This window comes from Pongo abelii, chromosome 2, assembly GCF_028885655.2.
Source record: "Pongo abelii isolate AG06213 chromosome 2, NHGRI_mPonAbe1-v2.0_pri, whole genome shotgun sequence".
Lineage (NCBI taxonomy): Eukaryota > Metazoa > Chordata > Mammalia > Primates > Hominidae > Pongo > Pongo abelii.
In genome coordinates this window covers 70,209,170-70,234,315 of record NC_085928.1, presented here as the reverse complement: position 1 = coordinate 70,234,315, position 25,146 = coordinate 70,209,170, and the positions used below count along the sequence as shown (strand labels likewise).

General features: G+C 45.3%; 1 protein-coding gene across 1 annotated transcript in view; it reads left to right on the top strand.

Annotated features, from left to right (window-relative positions):
- LMCD1 (LIM and cysteine rich domains 1) overlaps positions 1-21,471 on the top strand; it is a 67,303-nt gene extending 45,832 nt beyond the window's left edge. Inside the window, exons 4-6 of the mRNA XM_002813488.4 lie at positions 1,825-2,160; positions 18,779-18,994; positions 20,790-21,471. Coding sequence (XP_002813534.3) covers positions 1,825-2,160; positions 18,779-18,994; positions 20,790-20,948 — 711 coding nt within the window. The 3' untranslated portion in view covers positions 20,949-21,471. The remainder of the gene's footprint in view (positions 1-1,824; positions 2,161-18,778; positions 18,995-20,789) is intronic.
- Positions 21,472-25,146: the final 3,675 nt, after the last annotated feature.

Below are 25,146 nucleotides of genomic sequence, written 5' to 3'. Positions count from 1 at the left end.
GTGTAAGTCCATGAGTGAAGGTAGAAATCAAGCCCATCAATTGTGGGGCCAGTGAGAAGAGAGCACCGAGTGGGACACAGGTTTTGTGAGGGCAGCCAGCTGGCATAACTTTTGTCATTATACTGTAAGAGTTTTATCAACTGGCTACCGTCTAGCAAATGATATTAAAGAAGAGGTTTAAAAGCAGCAACTTTTCTTTGGGGATAGAGGCAAACTAGTAAATGTAATTATTACCATTAATTGAAAGTCAGAGAACAAAGCAAAATGAGCTTTGTTCAAATTTTGATGGGAAACCTAGCCCATGAGTAAATGTAGACTCCTTTTTATTTCCACTGCCATCCAAAATTGAAAACTACAGTGTTCCTTGGAGAATAAGCGATAAAATAATGATTATTATTAGCAAGTAGAGAGCTAGCTACTTAACGAACAGATAGAGCACACATTAGCAGATGCAAACAAGTGTCTCTTTCTCACACGCAAGATTGTTCCCTGTCCCACACCATGACATGGGCTAGCCCAGTCACGGGAGAAACAGAACCCACTGACCAAGGACTCATGTTAAATGGTACACACGCACAGAAAATAGCATTTAAATACATTAAGTACAACCCTGCTTGTTATTTGTTCCAGGCAGAAAGAAGACTGGGTGCCCTTATTTAATAAATATACATAGGAAATAGTCTGGAAGGATAAACACAAAGTTGTTGGCAAGCTGTTACCATGAGCCAATAAGGTGTAAGTTTTTAAAAATCCTTTTTAAAACGAAGGACAGTAATACACCACTTAATGCTAGGGTTTCGTTCTGAGAAATGTGTCCTCAGGTGATGTTGTCTTTGTGTGAATGTCAAAGAATGCACTTAGACAGCCAGGCGCCGTGGCTCACGCCTGTAATACCAGCACTTTGGGAGGCCGAGGCAGGTGGATCACTAGGTCAGGAGATCAAGACCATCCTGGCTAACACAGTGAAACCCCGTCTCTACTAAAAATACAAAAAATTAGCTGGGCGCAGTGGCGGGCACCTGTAGTCCCAGCTACTTGGGAGGCTGAGGCAGGAGAATGGCGTGAACTCAGGAGGCGGAGCTTGCAGTGAGCCAAGATGACACCACCGCACTCTAGCCTGGGCAACAGAGTGAGACTCCATCTCAAAAAAGAGAAAAGAATGCACTTACACAAACCTAGATGGTGTAGCCTACTACGCATCTAGGCTACGCAGTATAGCCTATTCCTCCTAGGCCACAAATTGTACAGCTTGTGACTGTACTGAATCCTACAGGCAATTGTAACACAATGGTCAGCCAGTATTTGTGTATATAAACATATCTAAACCTAGAAAAGGTATAGTAAAAATAGAGTATGATAATCTTATGGGACCACTGTGGTATATGTGGCCCATCATGGACTGAAATGCCGTCATGTAGCACACGATCATACAGTATGCATATGGCAAAGTGTGTGCATCTGATGTGTACAGCTTGACGAGCTTTGACACAGATACATTTCCATGGCCCTATCACCAAGATTGAGACATAGAACACTCCCTACATACACAAGGTAGCTAAGGGATGCATGTTTTTCCTTTACTAAAGTTTTTTCTCTCATGTGTGTTTTATTTGTCACAATGGACAGTATTGCTTTTGTAATTTTCTAAAATTACAAAAGTAATCTAACTGCATTAAGTTAAGAAAATAAAGACTGTGGGTCTTTCAGTTGCTGAGAATGCTGGAAGATAATGCATTTTTAGTTTTAGGTAGATTCTGTCATAGTTTCTTTGACTGATGAAGCCCCATCCACATCATGTTGTCTCTTCCTCCTCCTCCTCCCTAGGGACTGCAGTACATGGAGCTCATCCCCAAGGAGAAGCAGCCAGTGACAGGCACAGAGGGCGCCTTTTACCGCCGCCGCCAGCTCATGCACCAGCTCCCCATCTATGACCAGGATCCCTCGCGCTGCCGTGGACTTTTGGAGAATGAGTTGAAACTGATGGAAGAATTTGTCAAGCAATATAAGAGCGAGGCCCTCGGCGTGGGAGAAGTGGCCCTCCCAGGGCAGGGTGGCTTGCCCAAGGAGGAGGGGAAGCAACAGGAAAAGCCAGAGGGGGCAGAGACCACTGCCGCTACCACCAATGGCAGCCTCAGTGACCCGTCCAAAGAAGTGGAATACGTAAGTTTCTCCCATGCTTCCAGCCAAGCTGAAACCATGCAGGCCCGGGGCTGGACAGTCAGGGCCCCATCACGGGGCTTTGTTCCCTCATTCGTGCATTTATTCATGAATTTGTGCATTCAGCAGATATTGGTTGCTTATTTACTCTGTGCCAGGCACTGTCCAATGGAAAATGATACAATACCACTGTCCTTGAAAGTCTCATAGTCCAGTGGAGGTCACAGGCAAAACCTACACAGTTTAGAGAAGGGACATCTAAGTCTGCTTGGTGGTGAGGGTAAGCTTCAAGAAGTTGGTGAGGTACAAGCTGGTCTATGAAGAATGTCTAGGGGCCATCCAAGCCTTCAGGCTTTGAGGGGAGGATGTGTACCCCCTTAAAGAGGTGAGCATTTGCAAAAAGAGCCAGGAGTTCAAGAAAGCACAGTGCATTTAGAAGATTAAAAGAAGTCCCACGTGATTGAAAGTGTGGCATGCTTGGGGAGCTGGGGACACAAGGCTGGGGAGGGCAGCAGAGGCTGGATTCCTGGAGGGTTCATTCCATCCATCCATTCATCAGTCAAATACTGATTAGCTTGTATTAGCTTCTATGCCCCAGGAAATCAAACAAGCAGAGGACACTGTCCCCAAACTGCAGAATGCCATGAACTTAGGACTTTATTCCAAAGGTCATGGACAGGCTTTTGGTCAGAGGTTGTACCTCTGTGTGTCCATGCTGTGCTTGCAAAAGTTTCCTCTAGCAGTGTCTTAGTCCATTTTCTGTTACTTATCGCAGAATACCTGAAACTGGGTAATTTATAAAGAAAAGGAATGTATTTCATACATCTGTGGAGGCTGAGAAGTCCAAGGTCCAGGGGCTGCATCTGGTGAGGGCCTTCTTCCTGGTGAGCACTCTCTGCAGAGTCCCGAGGTGGCTCAGGGCATCACGTGGCAAGGGGGCTGGGTGTGCTAACTCAGGTCTCTCTTCCTCTTCTTAGAAGCCAGTCCCACTCATGTGATAACCCATTAATCTATTAAGCCATGAGTGGATTAATCCATTCCTGAGGGCCTCAGCCCTCACGACCCAATCATCTCTAAAAGGCCCTACCTCTCCATACTGCCATGCAGAGGATTATGTTTCAACGTGAGTTTTTGGAGGGGATGTTCAACCCATAGGAAGTGGCAGTGTGGAAGAAGTGCTGTTGAGGAGTGAGCCACTGGGGGCCATTCTGAGAAAACAGAAAAGAGAAGCCAGCGTTGGGGAGATGAAAGCCTCATGGCTTGGTTTGTCTTAAACTGCCCCACAGAAGGTGAAAGGAATGCTTGAGGCTGGACCACGTGGGTCTAGCGTGCACTGCGTTTCTGGTCCCCAGCCCCTGTTATACCTTTTGCTCCCCCTGCCCCATCAACCAAGTGTCCTCATTTGTTTCTATGGCAATTAACTTTTGGAGATAGAAGTCCCAGCACACGAGATCCCCAAGCACATTATCTACCTTGCTGAACAGGCTGGCAGTCACACGTGAGCCAAGCGACCCAGGGAAATGCCAGCCCAAACGAAGCTGCTGCCACATCCAGAGAGGGCCAGACTCTTTCTCCCTTGGAGTCACTCAAGCTAATCATCCAGAACTTGCATCCTCCATCTCCAAGCCCCATCTTATTAGCACCATCTGGGATTGCCAACCAAGGAACTGTTTTATCTGAGAACTCTAAGACCAAAGAACAAGATTTATTTCCTCTACTACAGATTTGGCAGTGACGCATAAAAGCCCCATTTCTCAGGAAGAATACATGTCCTAGGGATGTAAAAAAGAAAAAAATATTAGGTCTAGTTACCATGGTCTATAAACTGGTCTTTCCCGCCCCACCCTGATCCTGGCTTCTGTCCACCCTCAAATAGCTGTTTGTTCATAAACCCTAAATACTAGATAATTCCAAGTTGGAAGGAGACCTCTAAGTCACTGTAGCATTTCCAAATCGCCATTCCCAAGAGACATGTGGATCTGACATCGTATTTTATTCTTGACTGAGCCTCACATATTTGTTCAGTGTGGAACAAAGGCAAAGGCAGCCTGAGAACCCGGGTCCTTGCCTACAGTCAACTTTAGGAAATGATTGTGACACTTGGGAAGCATTTAAATAGCGATACTAGACAGTAAATGGAAAAGGCCAAAGTCAGAAAATAAGTAGGGATTCCAAAGGAAGCCTTTATTGGTTGGGCTGGGCTGGGCTAGCTGTGGAAGACAGACTTCTATGTCCCTGCCCCAACCACAATTTTAATTTAATTATTATGTAATTAGTGAATTAATGTCTGTCACCGTCTGTAGATGCTGAGGTCTTGTTCATCTCTTTATTTGCAGTGGCTGTTATCGATATACATAGCAGTTGCTCAATAAATATGTGACCCATGAATCAAAGTTTGAACTTAAGCCTTAAAAAATGGGATCTATTTGGATGGCCAATTTGCCTAGGGGGACAGTGCGACTCCAATTCCACATTTATTAAGCCCCTGCTCTGTGCCAAACACTATGCTCCCACTGTCAGGGTCTATCTTTAATTCTCACAGTTGTCTGGTAGGGTGAATTTTATCAAACCCATTTTACAGGTGAGATTCAAAGATAATATGTAACTTTTCTAAGATCCCACGGTTTCTGTAGGGCAGAACCTGGATCCAATACCCTTTCTGTGATAAGATGCTAAGTTGTAAAACCCTGCTTGTTATTTGTTCCAGGCAGGAAGAAGACTGTGTGCCCTTATTTAACTCCCTTTTTACCTCCTTGAAGCAGGGGAGTGAATCCTGATAAGGGTAGCTAGATGGGCTGACAGGCCACAGACAGTGTGTTCCCAGCAACCCTGCCATTAGGAGTGGGTGTGGGCTGCACTCCCTGACCCATCTGCCTTGCCTCACGAGCATTCACATCAAGTGGACATGTGTGCTGGCCACCCTGTATGCTTGCGCCCTCCCCTTTCTCATAAAAGGGCAGCATAGAACAATTACCAGAGCCAAGCATCAGGCAGGAAGCCTGACTTCTGCTCCCCTGGTAAAGGGCAATGATTTTTGCAAGAAGTGGTCCAGGCATGCAACTTGAAAATAAAGGTGTGGGGAAGAAATTGTAGGACTCAGCCTGACACCCCAAAACCGAACAGAGATTTATGGGAGAAGAATGAAGGGCAAAAAGAGAGACATGAACATACGGAAACTGTATCGGTAACACCTGCCTGTTTATCATCTTAATCGTGTTAATTGTGATTGTAGTTAGTGTCGGCAAGTCTGTGGGCATTGCCTGAACCAAGGACAGGACTAAGCAAGTATCTGATTTAAAGCTTACAACTGCCCCAAGATGTAAAGTGGCTGTGCCTCCCCAGGCTGCTGTGCCTCAGAACTGGGATTCAAATGAACATCTGCCTAAAATCAAGTCTGTGTTCTTTCCCATTTCCCAAAGCTTATTCCTAGGAGAGCTACCAGTATTTTGGACCATAAAAGGATCATGTGGCTGGCTCAGGAGACATTAGAGTGAACATGAAACTACATGAGTTTCTTTACAGCAGGAGTGAAAGAAACTACATGGGTTTCTTTACAGCAGAACTTCTCAGAGCCTTTAGTAGGCCAGTGCTGTGGTCCTTAAACTAAAATCACCTGGAAGGCTTGTTAAACTCCAGAAGGCTGGCTCCCACTTCCAGAGCTTCTTATTAGTAGGAGTGGGGTGGAGCCTTAGCATGTGCATTGCTAACAAGTCCTCGGGTGATGCTGGTCTGGGGCTACACTTTGAGGACCACTGCTAACAGTGTTAAAAATTGCCTTAGATGTGAGCTCAGCAGAAATGATATCACCAATTTGGCCTACAGTGAGAGTCTAGATGGTAACATGGGCATTTTCCAGATGTATTTGGCCTCCTGGCTCTATGTATGTATGTATGTATGTATGTATGTATTTTGAGATGGAGTCTCGCTCTGTCGCCCAAGCTGGAGTGCAATGGTGCGGTCTCGGCTCACTGCAAGCTCCGCCTCCCAGGTTCACGCCATTCTCCTGCCTCAGCCTTCCGAGTAGCTGGGACTACAGGCACCTGCCACCATGCCCGGCTAATTTTTTGTATTTTTAGTAGAGACGGGGTTTCATCGTGTTAGCCAGGATGGTCTCGATCTCCTGACCTTGTGATCCACCCGCCTCAGCCTCCCAAAGTTATGTATATATTTATTTATGTGGGATAGGGGGTGGATTACCCCAAGCAAGCCCACCTTTGAGAATACTGCATAACCCTCCCTGTTCCTGGAGAGTTCTGGAAGCATAGGTGCAGAATCTACCACACTATGCTCTGTACCCTACCTTGACGGCCCCCATCCCTGATGACACTAAGTCTCTGCAATCTGAGGCCAGGGCCCCACTTTCCCCTACACCCACCCCCCCACACACACACCAGCTGTGAGCTCCCTCGGCCCCCTCCCACCTTGTCCACCTGCTGGGGGACGTCCTTCCTCTGAGTCCTTGGGAGGGGGCCTATTGGAGCGATGGCAGGGTCAGCCTGCCAAGTCCTCCCACCCAGCCCCCCACTTAACCGTCCTCATTGGAGAATAATGTCCACACCAGAGGAGCGTTATTGCCAAAATGCCTGTATGGAATTCCTGCTAAGGGGCCATGTTCTGAGTGAGCCCAGATAACAGTGGTGGCCAGGTTGCAGGACACACTGCTGTCTGAGCCCAGCCCACCTGCGTGGCCAGCGCTGTCAGTTACACGGATCTGAACACAGTGAGCAGATTCTGACCCCACCCCCAGCTTCCTAACCCCAGGCCAGCAGACAGGCCCTACTGACAAGACAGGGCCACCTAAAATTAGCCTTGGCACCTCGATCCACTTCAGAAATGAACCAAAAGCTGTGGCTGTCCATGCCTACCTCAGGGCAGTCCTCTGAAAGTGTTATTATTACACTGAGGTTAGGAGAGGCAGGATATCATAGGAAGGTCCTCCGGCCACCAAGTTGTCAGAGTAATCCCTCTTCATGGGACAATACCAAGCCTGAAAAATACCAGTCCCAGATGCTACCGCACCCGCTGTCACCCCTGAAGAAGCGGGCCCTTTTCAATCAGTGAGGCCAGTACATTTCAAAAATATTTGGTATCCCTCTTTTCCTCACATGTCCCATTGTGCGGGAATGGAGGGTAGGAAAGAAGACAAGATGAGAATCAAGGGAAGAAAGGGGAAACTGTGAGGCTGCAGCAGGCACTGTGCAAGGTCTCAATCTCTTTATTTTTTATTTTTTTAGATACACGGCTCTCACTCTCTCACCCAGGCTGGAGTGCAGTGGCAGGATCATAGCTCACTGCAGCCACAAACTCCCGGGTTCAAACCATCCTCCCGCCTCAACCTCCCAAGTAATAAACCTCTTCTCTTTGTAACAACCGGTGAGAGAGGTTGGGGTTGTGATACCCATTTCGCAGATGAGGAACCTGTGGCACAGTGAGGTTACCCCACTTGCTGATGAGAGTGGGGCTTCGGTTCAATCCCCAGTCCTTCTGCTTCACTGGCAGAGTGAAGTCTGAAGCCGTGTTGGGATGGGGCCTCGGCAGGGTGGGTCCAACCATGCCAGAGGATATATACATGAGTGTTTAGGTTCTCCAGGGTGGGCAGCAGTGTATGGGGTAGCTTGCAGCTCAGCCCACTGAGCATTTGGGAGCCTCTTATCTGCGTACTGAGAACAATGAAAGGACTCCCATGTCCACCCCCAGTTCCACCCACTGTGGGTTCTTGTGGGCCTTTTGAGTATCAGAGATCTCCATGGCCAGGGAGCTGCTGACTCCAGCCACCTGGACCCCTTCACACCAGGCTGGTGGGAGCCCCTCGCGCACTCTCCAAGCCCTGCGCTCCCCACCTGGATGGAATTGATGGGCCCCTGAGCTGGGTGGGCAATGATCTTAATGTTCTGACTGTTAGCAGCTCCACCAAGCCATTGCCTTGCATTTAGAGAGCTCGCTGAATATTTTCTGAGAAATTAAATACACAGATTTCCCGGGCATGGTTATTTTGCCCAGGAATTTCCGCCTTTCTCCACACCCCGAACTTGTAACTGAAGAAAGGGGAAAGAAAGCCAGAACATAGCCTTTAATGTGATTTCTACTCTTTAGCATTTACCATTCCTGCCGGGCGCCTCCCCGTCTTGCCCCTTCCCCAACCACTCCTTCCTCAGGCCAAGTGACTGCCCCAAAAGAGCAAACTTAGGAGGAGGACAGTCCATTGAGAGAAGTGAAGATGTTCCCCACAGTCATAAAAACGTGTGAATATGGTCCGAAATCATCCTCCATGATCCTGGGAGCACAGTCTGACCCCTCTGCCCCATTTCCCCACAAGAATGCTGAGAGGGGGATGAGAGGCCTCCGTCCCCTCCCTCCCCACCCCGCCAAAGGTCTGCCTTTTAGATGGAAACTTACAGCAGCTGGCGGCTCAGCCCAACGCCAGCCCCAATAGAGGGACATATTTGTGGGCAAGGGACTTCCAAGTCTTTGTCTAAGCAGATGTTTGGCTTGTGGGCTCGGCAGGCAGGCTGGCTGGCTTTCCTGCCAGCCCCACTTGGGAATTTGAAACTGCCACTCCTCCTCACTTAGTGAGCCCCATCTGAGCTGGAGGACAGGAGGGTAAGAGGCCCAGAGACAAACCTGGGGTCATTCACCCAGAGGAATCCCTGCTCCCCACAGTCCTGCCACCCCTGGCTCAGGCACCATGGGCAGGAGCCTGGGGGCAGCCACAAAATCACTATGGTTACCAGCTTCTCAGCATCTGCCTGCCTCTTGCTTTGCAGTGGAGATACTTTAGTGGCTTTCAGGGAGATCTTTTTTTTCTTCCAAAGAAACTTCCCTTTCTCCCACTTTTTATACTATAAATACTTTTCCATGTTGCCACATGGCCTTCACGAGCTTTTTTTTTTTTTTTTTTTTTTTTTTTTTGAGTGGGCTGCATATTATTCCATTGATTAAAACAGGGATTGGTAAACTTTTTCTGTACAGGGCATATACTGAATATTGAAGGTTTTTCAGGCCACATGGTCTCTGTCACAACTAATTAACACAGCTCTCAAAGCACTAAAGCTGCCATAGGCAATATCTAAACAGATGACCCTGGCTGTGTTCCAATCAAACTGTATTTACATAAACAGGTGGTGGGCTAGATTTGGCCCACAGATGGATGCAGTTTGCTGGCCCCTGAACTGGAAGAATCATAAAGAATAGTTTTAGCTTTTTATTAATCTCTTTGGTTTTACTCAATTTTGTTTTGCTAATATGGGCTAAATGATGATGATGATGATGATGCTGTCATCTCCCATTCATTGACTACCTAGGTTGTGCCAGGCACTGTGCCAGAGATTTTGCATGTTATTTTACTTAATCCTAAGAATTATCCTACAAAGTATATCATCCTCCTTTTTACAAACAAGGGAATTAAAAGACACCCTTAGCAAAGTTAAACAGTGTTTTCAAACTTCAGGTCACAACCCGTCAGTAGGTAATACATCAATTTAGTGGATTACAACCAGAATTTTTTTTAACTGAGAAGGGAAGAGTGTTTCAGGAGTAGTAAATATTTTTCTAGGAAGCTTTTTTTTTTCAGGAGTGTGTGTGTGTATGTGTGTGTGTGTTGGATCAGGACATGAAATGTATTTGCTACGGTGGATCACAGACAAAAACAAAAATTTCAAAAAACAAAGCTGAGGAAATTGTCTAGTCACCTAGATGGTGAGTAGTTAATCCAGAACTAGGATCCAGACCTGCCTCACTCCAAACCTGACACAGACTCTAATTAACAGGTGTTCCCATCTCTGGAGCACCCACGCAGTTCTAAGCCCCGGGCAAGGCCATTGCAATGGGAATGAACACATCTGAGACTCTGTGCCTGCTCAGCTGTGGACCAAACAGCATCCTTTTGCAAGGAGCCAGTCCTTGGGCCCATGCTTGTCAGAGCTGGATTTGAGGACAACCCACACTGATGTTCTCTTACACGTGTAGCATTTATGAAGCCTTTCCATCTCCCTCACTTCATCACATAACCAGGGAGGGAGATTCAGTTAGAAATGTTTAATATTTTGCCTTGCTTGGCAGAAAGCCCCAAAATGGATAATCTGCCCCAAGAAGAAATGTAAGATGAAGGGGTCAGTTAACAGTAGTGACCACCAGCACCAGGCTAAGGCATTTCCTATGAGCCAGGGCCTGCCACGATGTGCTACAGATGAGAAAACAGGTTCAGAGGGTTGGATGATTTGTCCAAGAGCTTCATCAGTGATGAAGCCATGGCATGAACCATGTTCCAAAGCACATAACCCAAACCGTTGCCCACCCACCCTGCACATTCTGCACCATAGGGAGCCTTGGGAAGACTATACAGTGTGGGGAAACAGAACTTAAGAGAGCTAAAGATGCCAGAAATGATGTTAGACTACAAAAGAAAGAAACACACACATAAAAACCTCTGGGATACATGAGGCTGCAAAGCAAAGATGGTAAATAGTCACCATAAGAGGAAATGGGGAGATGCTGTTTATAAACAAATTGTTGAGTATTTGTGTTGGAAAGAACCCAGTGCCTGAATTCAAGGCCCTTGTGTTAATATTTACTGTATTGTAGTAGTGAGATTTCCACGAGGCACTCTGGGTTTAGACTGGATAGGCCTTTGGATAAGAGCCTTTCAGAGGAAAACAACACGATTCAGACAGAACTTCTGGCAAACCCAAGACAGAGATTATTGCTGATTTAGAGCCTTCTCCATATCTGCTGATCCCTCTCTGAAGGCCAACACAGTTCAGTCCTTAGAGACAGTTCTTCAGCTGAGTAACCCTTGGCCATTGTCCCGGGTCTGCTGTTGCCTAAAACACTTTGTGTCTTGGTTACTCCCATTTCAGAAACCTTAATAATTCTGCATGTACACATTTGATGTTTCTGTCACCTAGGGCTGCATATCAAAGCATTCCAAGGCATATGGCTGAAACCAACATGTATTTTGCTCACAAATCACCATTTTGGCAGGGCTTGGTGGGGACAGCTTGTCTCTGTCCATTCGGTGTCACTTGGAGGAGCTTGCAGGCCAGAGGCTGGAATCACCTGAAGCTCGTTCACTCATATGCTTGGGCTAGAGGCTGGGAAGACACACACAGCTGGGACCCTCCCTTGACCTCCTTGACCTCCGAGGTCTCTCCACGTGGTTGCCCTCAGATGGAAGCTTCAGAATACCAAGACTTCTTTCCTGTCAGCTGAGGGCTCCCAAGGTGTGTGTACTGAGAGAGAGAGCCCAGGGGAAAACACTGCCTTTATTACTGGGAGCTGCATAGCATCACTTCATCCATGTTCTGTTCTATAGAATCGAGTCACTAAGGTGGGACCATATTCATGGAAAAGGAATTAAATTCTATGTTGGTTGGAAGGGTATCCAAGAAATTTGCCAACATGACTTAAACACCCATGGCTGAGGGAACCCCACAACCCTGCAGGGTCTCAGTTTTTGAGCAGCTGAATCTAAAATGTTCCTCAGCTTTCTTGAGGCAGGTGTTTACAAATTGCAAAGGCCCCAATATTCAAAATCTTTCATTTCAGTTAGAATCTCATGCCATTAGAATAAGGAACAAGGCAACACTTTACTGGCACATGGAGAAACTTCCCATTTGTTCTATTTCTGAAAGGTTTGTTTCACACATCCTCTACCCAGGTGGGAAATAGTCTGCAAACAAGGTCACATAACAAATGTTGGAAGCGTTCTCATGAGCAAGCTCCAGTCTTAGATATTTGGGAACATGAACAAGAAACAACTGATATGCTAATTATAAAGCATTCTTCTCCATGCCTTTTACCATAGTCCCAAAGAACTTCCATTTGACGATACTAGCTCCTTAATAGGGGAAGTAACCTGAGAATGGCCTCATTGGTCTTTCTTAAAAATAGTGTTGAATTTAAACATCCCAGGAATTCACATGAGCCTTTGTTGTAACTGAACTGAATTGGTGATATCAGTTTTGCTGAGCTTATGTATAAAGTTATTTTTAAACAGTCTATAACAGCGATTCTCAAAGTGTGGCCCCGACCACACCAGCATCCCCTAGGAACTTGCAAATTCTTGTGCCCCACCCCAGATCTACTGTATCAGACACTGTGGGGAGGTGGTGGCAGTGGGGGAGCAGAGATATGTTTTAACCAGCCCTCTAGGGGATACTGAGGCAGGCTCAACCCTGAGAACCACTGTCTCCAGGGGCAGGATCAGATATGGGGAGGAGCAGGCCCTCCAAGCAGGGGATGAGTGGAGCTGAGTCTGGAGCAGTGGCAAATGATGAAAAACTCACACAACTCAATTCTCTGGCCTTGCACAGATGGAGAGAACTGATAGGGGAAAAAATAGAGCTCATCAGTGGCAGGAATGACCTCCTGCTAGTCTACATGCCCTTGGTATCATGGAAGGAAATCCAGACCTCCAAACCTGCCTTCAACATATCTTTGTCATTTTAGGAAAGTGGTTTAATCCCTCTGGGCTTTACATTTCTAGCCTGCAAGGTGGGCAGAGTTAAGGAATACACGAGATTTTAGCAAATCATTATTAAGCCCTTATAAAGTCCAAAAATTCCATTATGTCATTTAACTCACACCACAATCCTATGATGTTGCTATTATTACTATCGCCATTCAACAGGTGAAAAAACAGAGGCACAGATAAGTTAGTTCATTTGCCCAGGGTCACACAGCTATGAACCCAGGCAGTCTGACTTGGTATCTCCCCTCTCAGCTGCCTGTTGCAATTTAGAAATTGCAAACCTCGCTACAAAGAATTGTGGGAGAAACTAAGTTTGTGCTGAGAAAGGGCCAGGATGATGGGACCCAAGCAGGCTGGCATTCTGACTCTCGGCTGCTAGCTGTCTCTGGTGGCTGAGGGACCACCAGACAATAGATCCAGGACAACCTCAGGTCTCTCATCCTTTGAGATGACTGGGTTAAGGATGCAGAAAATGGCACAGAGGCAAGAAGAGCACATTTCATCCTGACACATGTTGAGAGGGCTCCTTACCTGGACATCTTGTTTTCATAGAGTGATAATGACACTGTTTGCTTAAAAGGGCTGGCTACTGGTAGAAACCAGGCCAAGAGCCAGGGATGCTAGGGAGAACAGTGAGGGAAGAAACGCTCCTCCAAGAGGGGCTTCACAAAGTGCTTTCCAACAGATGAGAAGGTTGCAAACAAGCTCTGTGAACAAGAATTTTCCTTCCTTCCTTCATACTGCTGCCAGAATATCTCCCTACAGTGCAAATTAGAACCTTGAACTCCTCATCTCAAAAACCAGTAATGGGTTAGGTGCGGTGGCTCACGCCTATAATCCCAGCACTTTAGGAGGCCAAGGCAGGAGGATCCTTTGGGCTCAGGAGTTCAAGACCAGTCTGCATAACATAGTGGGACCCCATCTCTACAAAAAATTTAAATATTTTTAAAATGTCTTAAAAAGAACCAGTCGTGGCTCCCCATTGCCTCTAGAGTGAAGTCTCAACCCATAACCTGGGTTCAAAAACACCCATGATCACCCTAAACTGCCTTTTGGACCTGATATCCCCCTCCTTCCTTCAGTGTATCATCAGGGTGCCTGCCGGTGCTCCCCAGACCAATCCAGGTGCATTTCTATCCCTCTCCCTTCCCCTGCTTTCATGTCAATTCACATTTGGAAATGTGGAGTGGGGAGCCATATCATGGTGTTACCCAATGGGATGTAGTTTGGTGAACTGACACCAAGTCCCTTTTGTGTGGGAGAGAAAGAGCTGGAAATTTCATTCTGTAGAAATAAGAAGCCAGACAGACAACTCACTTTGTACTCAGACAGCCCTGGCCAAAGAGTTTACAGTTCCCAGCTATGCAGGAAGGAGGGTGAAAATAAGTAGATGATGATTGGTCACTGTTTTTTTGTCTAGACCCCCTGATGGGCTCCAAGCCAGCTGAGTCTCAATCATGTGAAGAGGAACAGGGTTTTCATTTAGGCGAAAAACTCACACTACTCATTCTTGGGGGTGTAACTGAAACCACAAATCTAGCATGTTCTAAGGAACATTATCAGGCACAGTCAGGATCCAGTTCAAGATATATCTAGTTGACCAAACACATTCCTTATATAGGCAGTCATTCAAGAGCTCCTACGCTCAGAAACTGCTATCAGTACATGACGTTCCTTGTTATTCAGTGTTCTTTTCCTAATTTTCACCATTTTAATGTTTATTTCCTCTTCAATATATAAGAGTATATTAAGTATGTAATCAAAGTATGTAAGTTAAGAATAGTAAGTGTGCAAACTCTTATACGTTTCCCTGTCTTCACATGGCAAAAAAATAAATATTTCTATTTTGGCTGAAACATAGTTGATACTTACTAAGTTTAAATTAGCATCTAAAGCCAGGGTCAGCAAACACTTTCTTTGGAGGGCCAGGTGATAAATATTTTAGGAGATGTGAGCCAAGAGCCAAAATTGCAATATCATGTGGGCACTTTATGTAACAAGAGAGAAAACAACTTTCCATGGGTTTTTTTTAATGAAATTCAAAAGATAATAAAAATAATTGAGCATAGGGGTTTTTTTTTTTCCAATATAGGTCTACTAATGAGAAAAGTAGAAGGGGTTCTTTCTTGGGAGAAAATATTTCACTGAATTGGAGAGCAAACGTAAAATCCAGTCTTCATTCTCATGGGGCTTGCGAGAACAGACAGTGGCCGGGTTTGGCCATGGGCCGTAGCTTACTGACGCCGGATCTCAAGTCCACATGATGGAGTAGAAAGAACTTTGGCTTTGGAGTCAGGTTTGGCCTCTGTTCAAATCCTAGCTTTGCCTCCCATCAGCTGTGCATTACTGAGCAAATCACTGAATCTCCCTGAACTTCAGTTTTGTAATTTCTAGGAGAGAAGATAATGATTTTCCAAATAGAAAAATAACTCTAGAAGGAGAAATAACTCTAGAAGGAGAAATAACTCTCTCGGGCTTATGTAAGGGGTAATAGTAATGAAAGCAAAGTCCTGAGCACAGTGCTGGATGCAGACACGCCGTAGGGACATGACAGCCATTGTCGTTTCCATCATCATTATAGGGGCTTACAGGAGCAGGGGATAACTCCAAAATGACTCAAAAGATTGTGTGGATTGAGAATGTCAAGTTCCCATTCTTTAGAGGATGACAATAGGCAAGTTATAAATGTGCGATGGATGGATACCTGAATGAACCAGTGAATGAATGAGCATTTAGCAACTTTCACTACTCCTGGGAACTGGCATAAGACAGAAATCTAGAGCTCTCACAGGGAACTTCTCCCAGGCACACTCACCCTCCCCACAAAGCCCTAATCCTAACTGAAGCTGAGGAGCAACATGAGTTGAGGTCCACCTTGTCATGGTTTCTGAGCAGGCCAGTGAAAATCTTACTGGCAGTAAAAGACAGATAAAGGAGCCCCCGATGGAAAGAGGGCGACAAACAGCCAGGCACTGGCTGCATTAACTGCTGAGAGGCCCTGTAGGGAAGCTGCTTCTCACCTCTAGCCATTGGGCATGCTGCTCCTTTGCCATGCCAGAATGCATTATCCTGGGAGCCCTCCTAGCCCTTCAGACAATTCCCTGAGTTTAGTCTCCCCACCTGACCCAGCTCAGTTCCCATAGAAAGCCACAGAGCCAAGGGCGGCAGTTTGAATCCCAGCTCTGTTTCTTGGCTGTGCCCCCCTTCACAAGCTATTTTGTCTCCTTGGGCCTCGCTGGTCTTATCTATAAAATGAGTGCATTTCCTATGTACCTATATCTCCTACCCAGAGGATTGCTGTGAGGTAAATAGGAATGTGGTTGATCCCTAGCCCCTCATCCCTCAGAGACACCTCTCCTGCTAAGGTGGTCCCTGCCATCCACCCCCAAAGTCACTCTCCATTCCCTTACCCTGTGATTGTTTTCCTAGTATTTATCACACTCCATGATTATCTCATCTGTTTTTTTTATATATTTATTTTCTGCCTCCATACATACAAATCTCCAGTTTCCCTGAAGGCTCTGGCATTATCTTCCTGGGTCACTGCTGTATCCCCAGCACCTAGTCCAGGGCCTAGCACACAGTAGATGCTCAGTAAACATGGATGAGCCCCTGAAAGGCAAGAGTGTTTTGAAAGCTCCCAAGAACTTTCCACAACTGTCTCTGGAGCCCAGCTCTCTGCTGCACTTAGTCTAAACCTGTCTCTAAGGTGCAGACAGATGCATCATCTGCTAGTGTCTTCCACATTCATCTGTTGTCCCCTAAGTAGGAAGTATGAGGTTGGAGGGCAGAGGTTTCCAAATATTTATTGTTCATCTGCTATGTGCCTGGCACCAAGGAGATGTGAAAGCAAGCATAGTTGGATGTGGCTCCTGCTTCCATCTAGTGTAGAAAGAACACGTATCAAACAACGATACAGAGAAAGGTAAGCAGAGAAGCTTTATTGTGGACTTAATTGCCCCTGGAAGGAGGTCAGAGAAGATTTCCCAGAACAAAAGATCTTTAAGTCTGACATCTGAAGAATGAAAGGGAGTTAATCAGGCAAACAGGAATGGGAACAATGTACCAGACATCCTGAACAGCAAGGGCAAAGGCCTCGTGGCAGGGTGGAGCACTCCTTCATTCAGCAACTATTGATGGGGAATTTACATGTGCGGGGCCCAGTAGAGGGTCCTGGGTCAGAGCCGCAACCAAGCAGCCTCTCTCTGCCCTCTGCAGGTAGCCGCTTAGTGGAGGGAACAGATATAAATTAGATAATTCCATAGGTATTTAAAAAATAATGTTAGCTAACATACATGGAGTCCTTTTGGGGGATCTGCCAAAATCATGCATGGGTTCCAAATAACTTATGTAGATACTTGGCCCTGGAGGAGATGGAGCACTCTTTAGATATGGAAGGCTTGGTGACTTCCTTCCAAAGAGGATAGTATGGAAGGGGGAGAAGAGTCACTTTACAGTGAAGAATCTGATGAACACTGCCTCCACCAGAAGGTCAAAGTCAACCGGAAGAGTGACAAGTGAGGGCGACAGTATGTACCCTTGGTAGGATGTGATAAGAGGAGCAGTTTGCCCCATGATCTTCCTCCCAATGTAGTCATCATAGTAACATCAGGCAAATCCCAACTGAGGAACATTCTACAAAACACCTGACCAGTACTCCTCAAAACTGTCATGGTGGCCAAAAACAAAGTCTGAGAAACTGTCCCAGCTAGGAGGAGCCTCAGGAGACATGACAATTAAGTGAATCTGGGATCCTGGAATAGAAAAATACATTGGGTAAAGTTTATGAACGCCTGAATAAAGTTTGGACTTTAGTTAATAATAGCATATCAATATTGGTTAATTAATTATGACAAATATACCTTATTAATGTAAGATGTTAATAACTCAAGAAACTGAGTGTGGAGTATATAGAAATTCTCTGTACTGTTTTTGCAATTTGTCTGTAACTCTAGAACTACTCAAATATTATTATTATTATTATTTGAGACAAGGTCTTACTCTGTCACCTAGGCTGGAATGCAGTGGCACGATCGTAGCTCACTGCAGCCTCAAACTCAAACTGCTGGGCTCCAGCAGTCCTCCCACCTCAGCCTTCTGAGTAGCTAGGACTACAAATGAGCACCATCACAGCTGGCTAATTTTTAAATTTTTTGTAGAGATGAGATCTTGCTATGTTGCCCAGGCTGGTCTCAAACTCTTGGCCTCAAATGATCCTCCTACCTCCAGTTCCCAACGTGCTAGAATTAAAGGCATAAGGCACCACTTCTAGGCAAAAATATTATTTATTAAATATTATTTAAAACTATTCATGCATGGGTAAAAAGATCCATTCAAAGTACAAAGTAAACAGGTTTTAATGTAACCAAATATGAAAGGTTCACTGATGTGCTTTCAGATTTCACACTGCAACTAACTTGAGAAACTATCCTCTGTCAAATTTTAATATAGTGTCAAAGAATATCCACAGTTACCTGGAAGGTCTTTTAAAATGCATCGTCCTCCTTTTTCCAACTTTATGTCAGTGTGAGTTCAGATTTTCTTCATGTATTTCAACCAAAACAACAGCATGCAAAAGATGGGCTGCAGAAGCAGTTATGGGAATCCAGCAATCTTCTGCAAGTCATTGAAGAGATTTGCAAATATATATATATATATATATATATATATATAAAACAATATCTTAAAATTTTCTTCTCACTACTTTTTTTGTTTTGCAACATATAGTTATTTTAGTAACAAGATAGGTATGTTAATGTATTACAGGTTTAGTATTGTCATTTTTAAATGAATAAAAAATATTTAAATTGTTCTCAGTTTTAATTTCTCTTATGGTAAATATCAATAGCTATTACCCACATGAACAAAAACTCTGGGGGTCTTGATAATTTTTAAGAGTATAAAGGGTACTGAGACGAAACAATTTGGGAATCACTGTGCTAAATAAATAACTTTATTTAGTCCTCATGAATAGCCTGTTAGGTAGGCAATATTATTGTGCTGCTTTGCAGATGACAAAACTGAGGCACGAAGAGGTATAGTGACTTGCCCAAGGTCACCCAGGAAGTAGAGAGGCTGGAGCTGGAATTCGAACCCATGTCACTGTGCTCTCCTGACTTCCTTGTCTCCTGTGGTCCTTCCCCATCCTTCCAGGTCTGCGAGCTCTGCAAGGGAGTGGCCCCTCCTGACAGCCCCGTGGTCTACTCGGACAGGGCAGGCTACAACAAGCAGTGGCACCCCACCTGCTTTGTGTGTGCCAAGTGCTCCGAGCCGCTGGTGGACCTCATCTACTTCTGGAAGGATGGTGCACCCTGGTGCGGCCGCCATTACTGCGAGAGTCTGCGGCCTCGGTGCTCCGGCTGCGATGAGGTGGGAGATAGCCACGAGATGGGTTGGGGGGCTTGAGGGACACTGCTGAGGGTAAAAGCCCAGAGGCCAAGAGGAGTATGGCTTTGTGGATGATGTGTTCTACAGATTGGGAAACTGAAGTCAGGCCTCACTGCATGCTCTCAACCTTCATTTTCTCATCTGCAAAATGAGGCAGACAACCATGGGATTGTTGGGAGGGGTCAGACACAGTGCCAGTGAATCTTGTCCTTGGCATAATGCCTAGCACTTAGTAAGTACTCAGAATATAGCAGGATGAACCAGGAGGCATTGCCCATGTTCAAACCTGTATCTGCATATCTTATTATTATTATCATGTGGTTACCTAACTCCGGAGCCTCAGTTGAGTCTCAGTTTTACTACTTATAAAATAGGGATGAGACCAGCACCCATCCCATAGAGTGGCTATGTGGATAAATGAGATAATGCATGAAAATGCTTGCCACAGGGCCTGACCTAGGAACTTATAAATGGTAGCTGCTGTTAGTCTTACGATAATATACTATAACATAATATGAGACTTAACATTAATATGACACAATACAATACAATATGATAGAGATGCTATGAAAGGGATTCAAGTCTCTGACACTGGTTTGATGAAAGTAACTCTAAGGTGTATTAATAATGGCAATACTATTATGATCATAGTACGTACTATTTGTATGCCTTTGGTTGCAGGCAATATACTAACTTCATCTTTGGCATGTATGAAGGTTAGAAATGTCTTCTTTATATTGAACCAACATCTATTTTCTACCACCTTCTACGAATTGGTCACCATATGAAGTTAAGACCCTGTAGTCCTTTTACCTAATAACTCTGTTATTAAGTGATATTAAGAAGGAAAAGGACTGTCACAGGCCTGCCCTGGAGCCTCATTTTTGAAGTGACAACAGTATATGCACAATAACAATTCTCCATCATTTATTAAGGGCTTACAGTGGGTCAGTAATTTGCTACATACTTTATGTACAACATGCCATTTATATCACAACAATCCTTTAGGGAGAGATAAGCATGATTTTTTCTCATTTCACATTTAAGAAAAGTGTAGCTCTGAAAGGTCAATGCTAATCAGATAGCCCTGACTTTGTGTCAGTCAACATTCTAAGACTTTCATATGTAGTTGGTCATTTGGCAATCATAGAACCTTATGGGATGGAAAGTATTTATATCCCCATTTTACAGATGTGGCAGCTGAGGCACAGGGGGATTAAGTGATTTGCCCAAAGTCACAAAGCTGGTAGATGTCTTAAGTGAAAACTCATACCCAGTTCTTGTTTGACTCCAGTACTAGAAGGCCCATTAAACATTATGCTCCTCTGCACTTCCTGAGCCTCAGGGGATCCTTACAATATATCTATTCCAAGTGTCACTTCATTCCAAGCCCAAGTGACCCTCTGTATTCTTGCTCTTGATGATTGGCCATTGGCAGCTTATCTATCCTTAAGCTTTCTTCACCAGGGTGTGTAATCCCACCTTGGAACTAAACTTTAGATTTGGCCCAAAGAGTATCACAGATGCTAGATAAATAAAACCTGCCTGTGGTGGAGGATGTTTTTTATTCCATCTGAGAAGCTAAGATGCAACCATAACCTTCACCAAATATTATCCTTACTGCCTCAAATTTATGCCAGATTTTTCCGCTAAGGCTTTTAAAGGTCAAAACAAGAATAGGATGGGATGAACCACCACCCTATAACTTGTCCTAGATATACCGTCTCTACCTAGGGACAGAAGCTGAGTCATGCATTTCTCCTGCTCCCTTCCCCAGATAATATTCGCTGAGGACTACCAGCGTGTGGAAGATCTGGCCTGGCACCGAAAGCACTTTGTCTGTGAGGGTTGTGAGCAGCTGCTGAGCGGCCGGGCATACATCGTCACCAAGGGTCAGCTTCTGTGCCCAACTTGCAGCAAGTCCAAACGCTCCTGAAGGGCTGCCCACCCGCAGCCAGAATCCACAGGATCCCACCAAAAAGGAGAGCCAGGTGTGCCGAGACCATCCTAAGGGTCTGACGTGACAGCAAGCAAGTGAAATAAACAATGATTTGCTTTTCAGTGAGAATATATATATGAGATAGATATATATATATATATTCTAGGTTGGGTGGTGGTAGATCCTTGAGGGTCAGTAGTTTCAAACCAAAAATATTCTAAGAAGTCTTAGGATGGAGTTCCTTTTCTTTCTGTTGTTGTTTCCCAGCTACAACCAACTAAAGACACAAATGGCATTCTGCAAGGGGACTCTGGGAGGAGTTTTCCGGAATGCAATTCCGAGTGAGGAAATCGCATAGCTGTAGAATGTGCGTGCTTTTTTGTGGACACAGGAGCTCCTCCAGGAGCAGGCTGGGATCCCAACTATCGCTTGTTGCCTCTTTTTCAAGTGGAATTTGAATTTTAAATAAACAACTTTTTTTGGCATGATAAACAGATCAATAAAAGTTTTGTGAATTCCACATACACCCTTATCTAATTATTTACACCATGGCAGTGATTTTGCAACAGCCAGTGCTGGCAGAAAATACAGTAAAATACTAATGAGCCTCTCTGTCAATGTATCTCATCAGACTTCCACTGGGTGTGTAGGCTTTGGGACAGAACCCACGCCCCATCTGCCTATTCCAGATACTCCCAGATCACTAATGTAACAAAGGTATCATGTTTTATGGTACACTAAAAAGTGGCCTGCTGGGAACTGATGAGCTTCTCTTTAGCCAGGGACCTGACCCAGCTGCCCTCAGAGCCCTGGAAAATAGTGAATGAACCCCTCTGGGAATAAGACCAGTACTGGGGAGCCGCTGAACAGGGGCCACCTAAGCTCCACCAATGGGTGCCTCATGGGATGTGGTGACTAATGTGGGCAGATCTTTAAAAATACAGCACTTTTTCAGATGCCAAAACAATCAGAAATAAAATTTTTTCAATAAAAATTAATCTAAAAATTAAACAATGCCACTTTCATGAGAAATCTCAATTTTAATGTTGCCAACTAAACATTGAATGAGTCAAGTAGAATAGGTCTTTGGGCCAAATTGTATCTCCATTTTATGGTCTCTCTGAACATTTTCAGCTCTTAAATTAATTTCTTTCCCACAGTTTCTAAGAAAAACACATTTTTCTACTGGGAGTATAAGGATGAAAAAGACACAAGTCCTAGGAGCTTACAGTCTGGTCGCCAGTGGTTTTCTTTCTTGAACTTCCTCATCTGCTGCCAGTTTTCTTTAACCTCACCATCCAAATTTCGCGCTGACCATCTCGTACCTAGAAAACCCCCATTCGTGTTCTTTATAAGTTTCACCAAAGCCATTGCTATATCCTCCCAAGGCAGTGGTTTTCTGCTCCCAGCTCCTTTCTCTAGTCACCCTCAGTTTCCTCGTCATGTTCATCTTCTCAAAGATAATTTTCAAGTGTGTCATCTGCTTCACTCAATCTCCATGGCTCTTCGTTGCCTGCCAAGTTAACAACCAAGTCCTTATGGACATTTGAATCCTTCCAAAACTTGGCTTATGTCTTTCTGGCCTTGGAGCCCTTTATTTCCCTAGATTTCTAGTTCCCTATTCTTCCTAAGCATGCAGAAGCTCCCTCTGATCAAGCCCTTCCCTTTGCTTTTGCTAGTTGAGGACTGGCTACCTGAAGACCAACTCTGGCTGTTGAAATTCTATTCATCCTATAAGGTGCTTCTCAAGCATAACCTGCTTCTCTGGCACTTTCCTGAAGCACCAGTGAAATATTCACCAATTCATCATTCATTCATCCATTCCACAGGTATTTCAGTGAGCACCGCAAAGTTCCAATTCCCATGCTGAATATAGGGGATACAGGGTGCACAAAAAGAACAGTGACCCCTACACCCATAGATTTTACGGTCTGTGGGGGAGATGGGCCTCAAGCAAATACTCTCACAAGTCAATGCAAAATTACACCTACTGTGCATGCTATAAAAGGAAGATTTGTGTTACTATAATGCATGTAAACTGGACTTAGGAATATCAAGAGAGCTGCCCCTGGGAAAGTGACACTTGAACTGGGCGGTAAAGGATGAGTAGCCTTGCCAGGCATAGTGGCTCAGGCCTGTATTCTCAGCACTTTGGGAGGCCAAAGCGGGTGGATCACTTGAGCCTAGGAGTTCGAGACCAGCCTGGGCAACATGGCAAAACTCCATCCCTACAAAAAATACAAAAATTAGCTGGCATGGTGGCACACCTGTAGTGTCAGTTACTCTAGAGGATAACCTGAGCCCAGTAAGTCAAGGCTGCAGTGAGCTGTGATCATACCACTGCACTCCAGCCCTGGTGACAGAGTGGGACCCTGTTTCCAAAAAAAAAAAAAAAAAAGGATGGGTTGCCTCTAAGTTGGAGAAGAGGGAAAGGACAATGGTTAAAGATGGATACATGAATGCATGTGCAAAGGCCCTGTGGTGGAAGCCCCACCAGTTTATTCAACACCTATTTGCTGGTGTTGGAGATACAGTGGTGAACATGGCCCATGGATGGAACTGAAAGAAGACTGGTGTGGCAGGAGCACAGAGCATGGTGAGGAGGGTGGGCCTGGGGCATGAGAGGCAGGCATGGCCAGCCTGCTCCAGTTTTGGGGCAATTCAAAAGACTGGTCTCTGTCCTAGGAGCAAGGGGGAGACTTCAAACAGCTTTAAGCAGGGGGTGGTGATGGCTGGACAGGGAGATCATGAGATACATCATCTCTTCTCTGTTGAAACCCCAGCACAATGCATGATTGACTTTGTCCACTGGGTCACACCATCATGGATGGGCATTATCTCCCACAACAGTCCCCATGGGGCATCACCCAGCACCTGCCCCTGCCTTTCTCATATCTATTAATGACACCCACCCTTGCATTTGGAGCACCTGAATCATCTCTGGCACTCGCCTTCATATCTGATGGGTCACTCAGTCCAGTCCTTTCTCTCCATCCTCCCTTTCACTCCATCCCCAAAGTCATATCTCACCTTGAACATTTTCTGCTCAGACTGACAAGTCTCCCCGACAGGAACTCACCCTCTCCACCCACCACTTCCAGATGAATTGCTCAGAAACACACCATCATCTTGCACTTTCCTCTTCAAGAACAATCAGGGGCCCCCTGTTGCACACACAGAAAAAAATTGGAACTATTTTACCCTGCCATCAAGTTTCTTATTTTTCCTGCCCCAACCCTCCTTCCTTCCTGTTATCCTTTCAGAAGCCAAATGGGCAGCTTGCAGTCACAGTATGTGCCCCTGCTTTCCTCACCTCTGTACCATCACTCAGGCTGTGCCTTTTGCCTGGAATTCCCCACACTGTGTTTAATTGCTGCCTCTGCCGGGGGGCTGCAATAGCTGAGTGGGATTCTGTACCAGAATTGGAAAGATCCATGTTAACTCTTGCCTGATTCTATATCCCATGTCAGCAGGAAGAGGGGCTGCCATCCCCACCCCTCCCACTCTCTAGGAAGACTTTCCTCCCTCACCCTTCCCTTGGGGTGTTTTAGGTGCCCTTTATCTGTAAGCTCATAATATCCCAGGCTTACAGGAATTCTTCCACGGCCTTTATTGTGCTATAATTATTTATTCATGAAAGCCTTCCCCTATGAATCGTATTATCTTTATTTCCCCAACTCTTAGTACAAATCCTGGCAACTAAATGAAAGAACAACCAACCTGGGGTTCTGGCATGGTTCGTCTTTGCTGATGGCACTGTGTTCCAAAATGGCCAAGGTCAAATATAAAAATTTCAGACTGAGGTAGACACTGCTGGCAGCCTACACATTGCCACCACACCCCACTTCCTTCTTCCTAGTGGCAAGGAAGCAGTGGGTGGAGAGGGTGAGTTCCTATCAGGGAGACTTGTCAGTCTGAGCAGAAAATGTTCAAAGTGAGATATGACTTTGGGGATGGAGACAAAGGGAGGATGGAGAGAAAGGACTGGACTGAGAGAAGAGCCCACTCCCGTTTATGTAAATTGGCTTTGCCAACCTTGTCTGCAGCTGGAGAAAGGCCATGCGGCTCTATTACCAGCCACTAGGGCTTCTGCCTTGGAAGGGTCTTAGAAAAGTGTTCTTCCTTAATGAAAGGAGATACTGTGCAGTAAATAGCCCTGCTTTTGTTTTCTTTTCTTTTGATAGAATGTCAAACT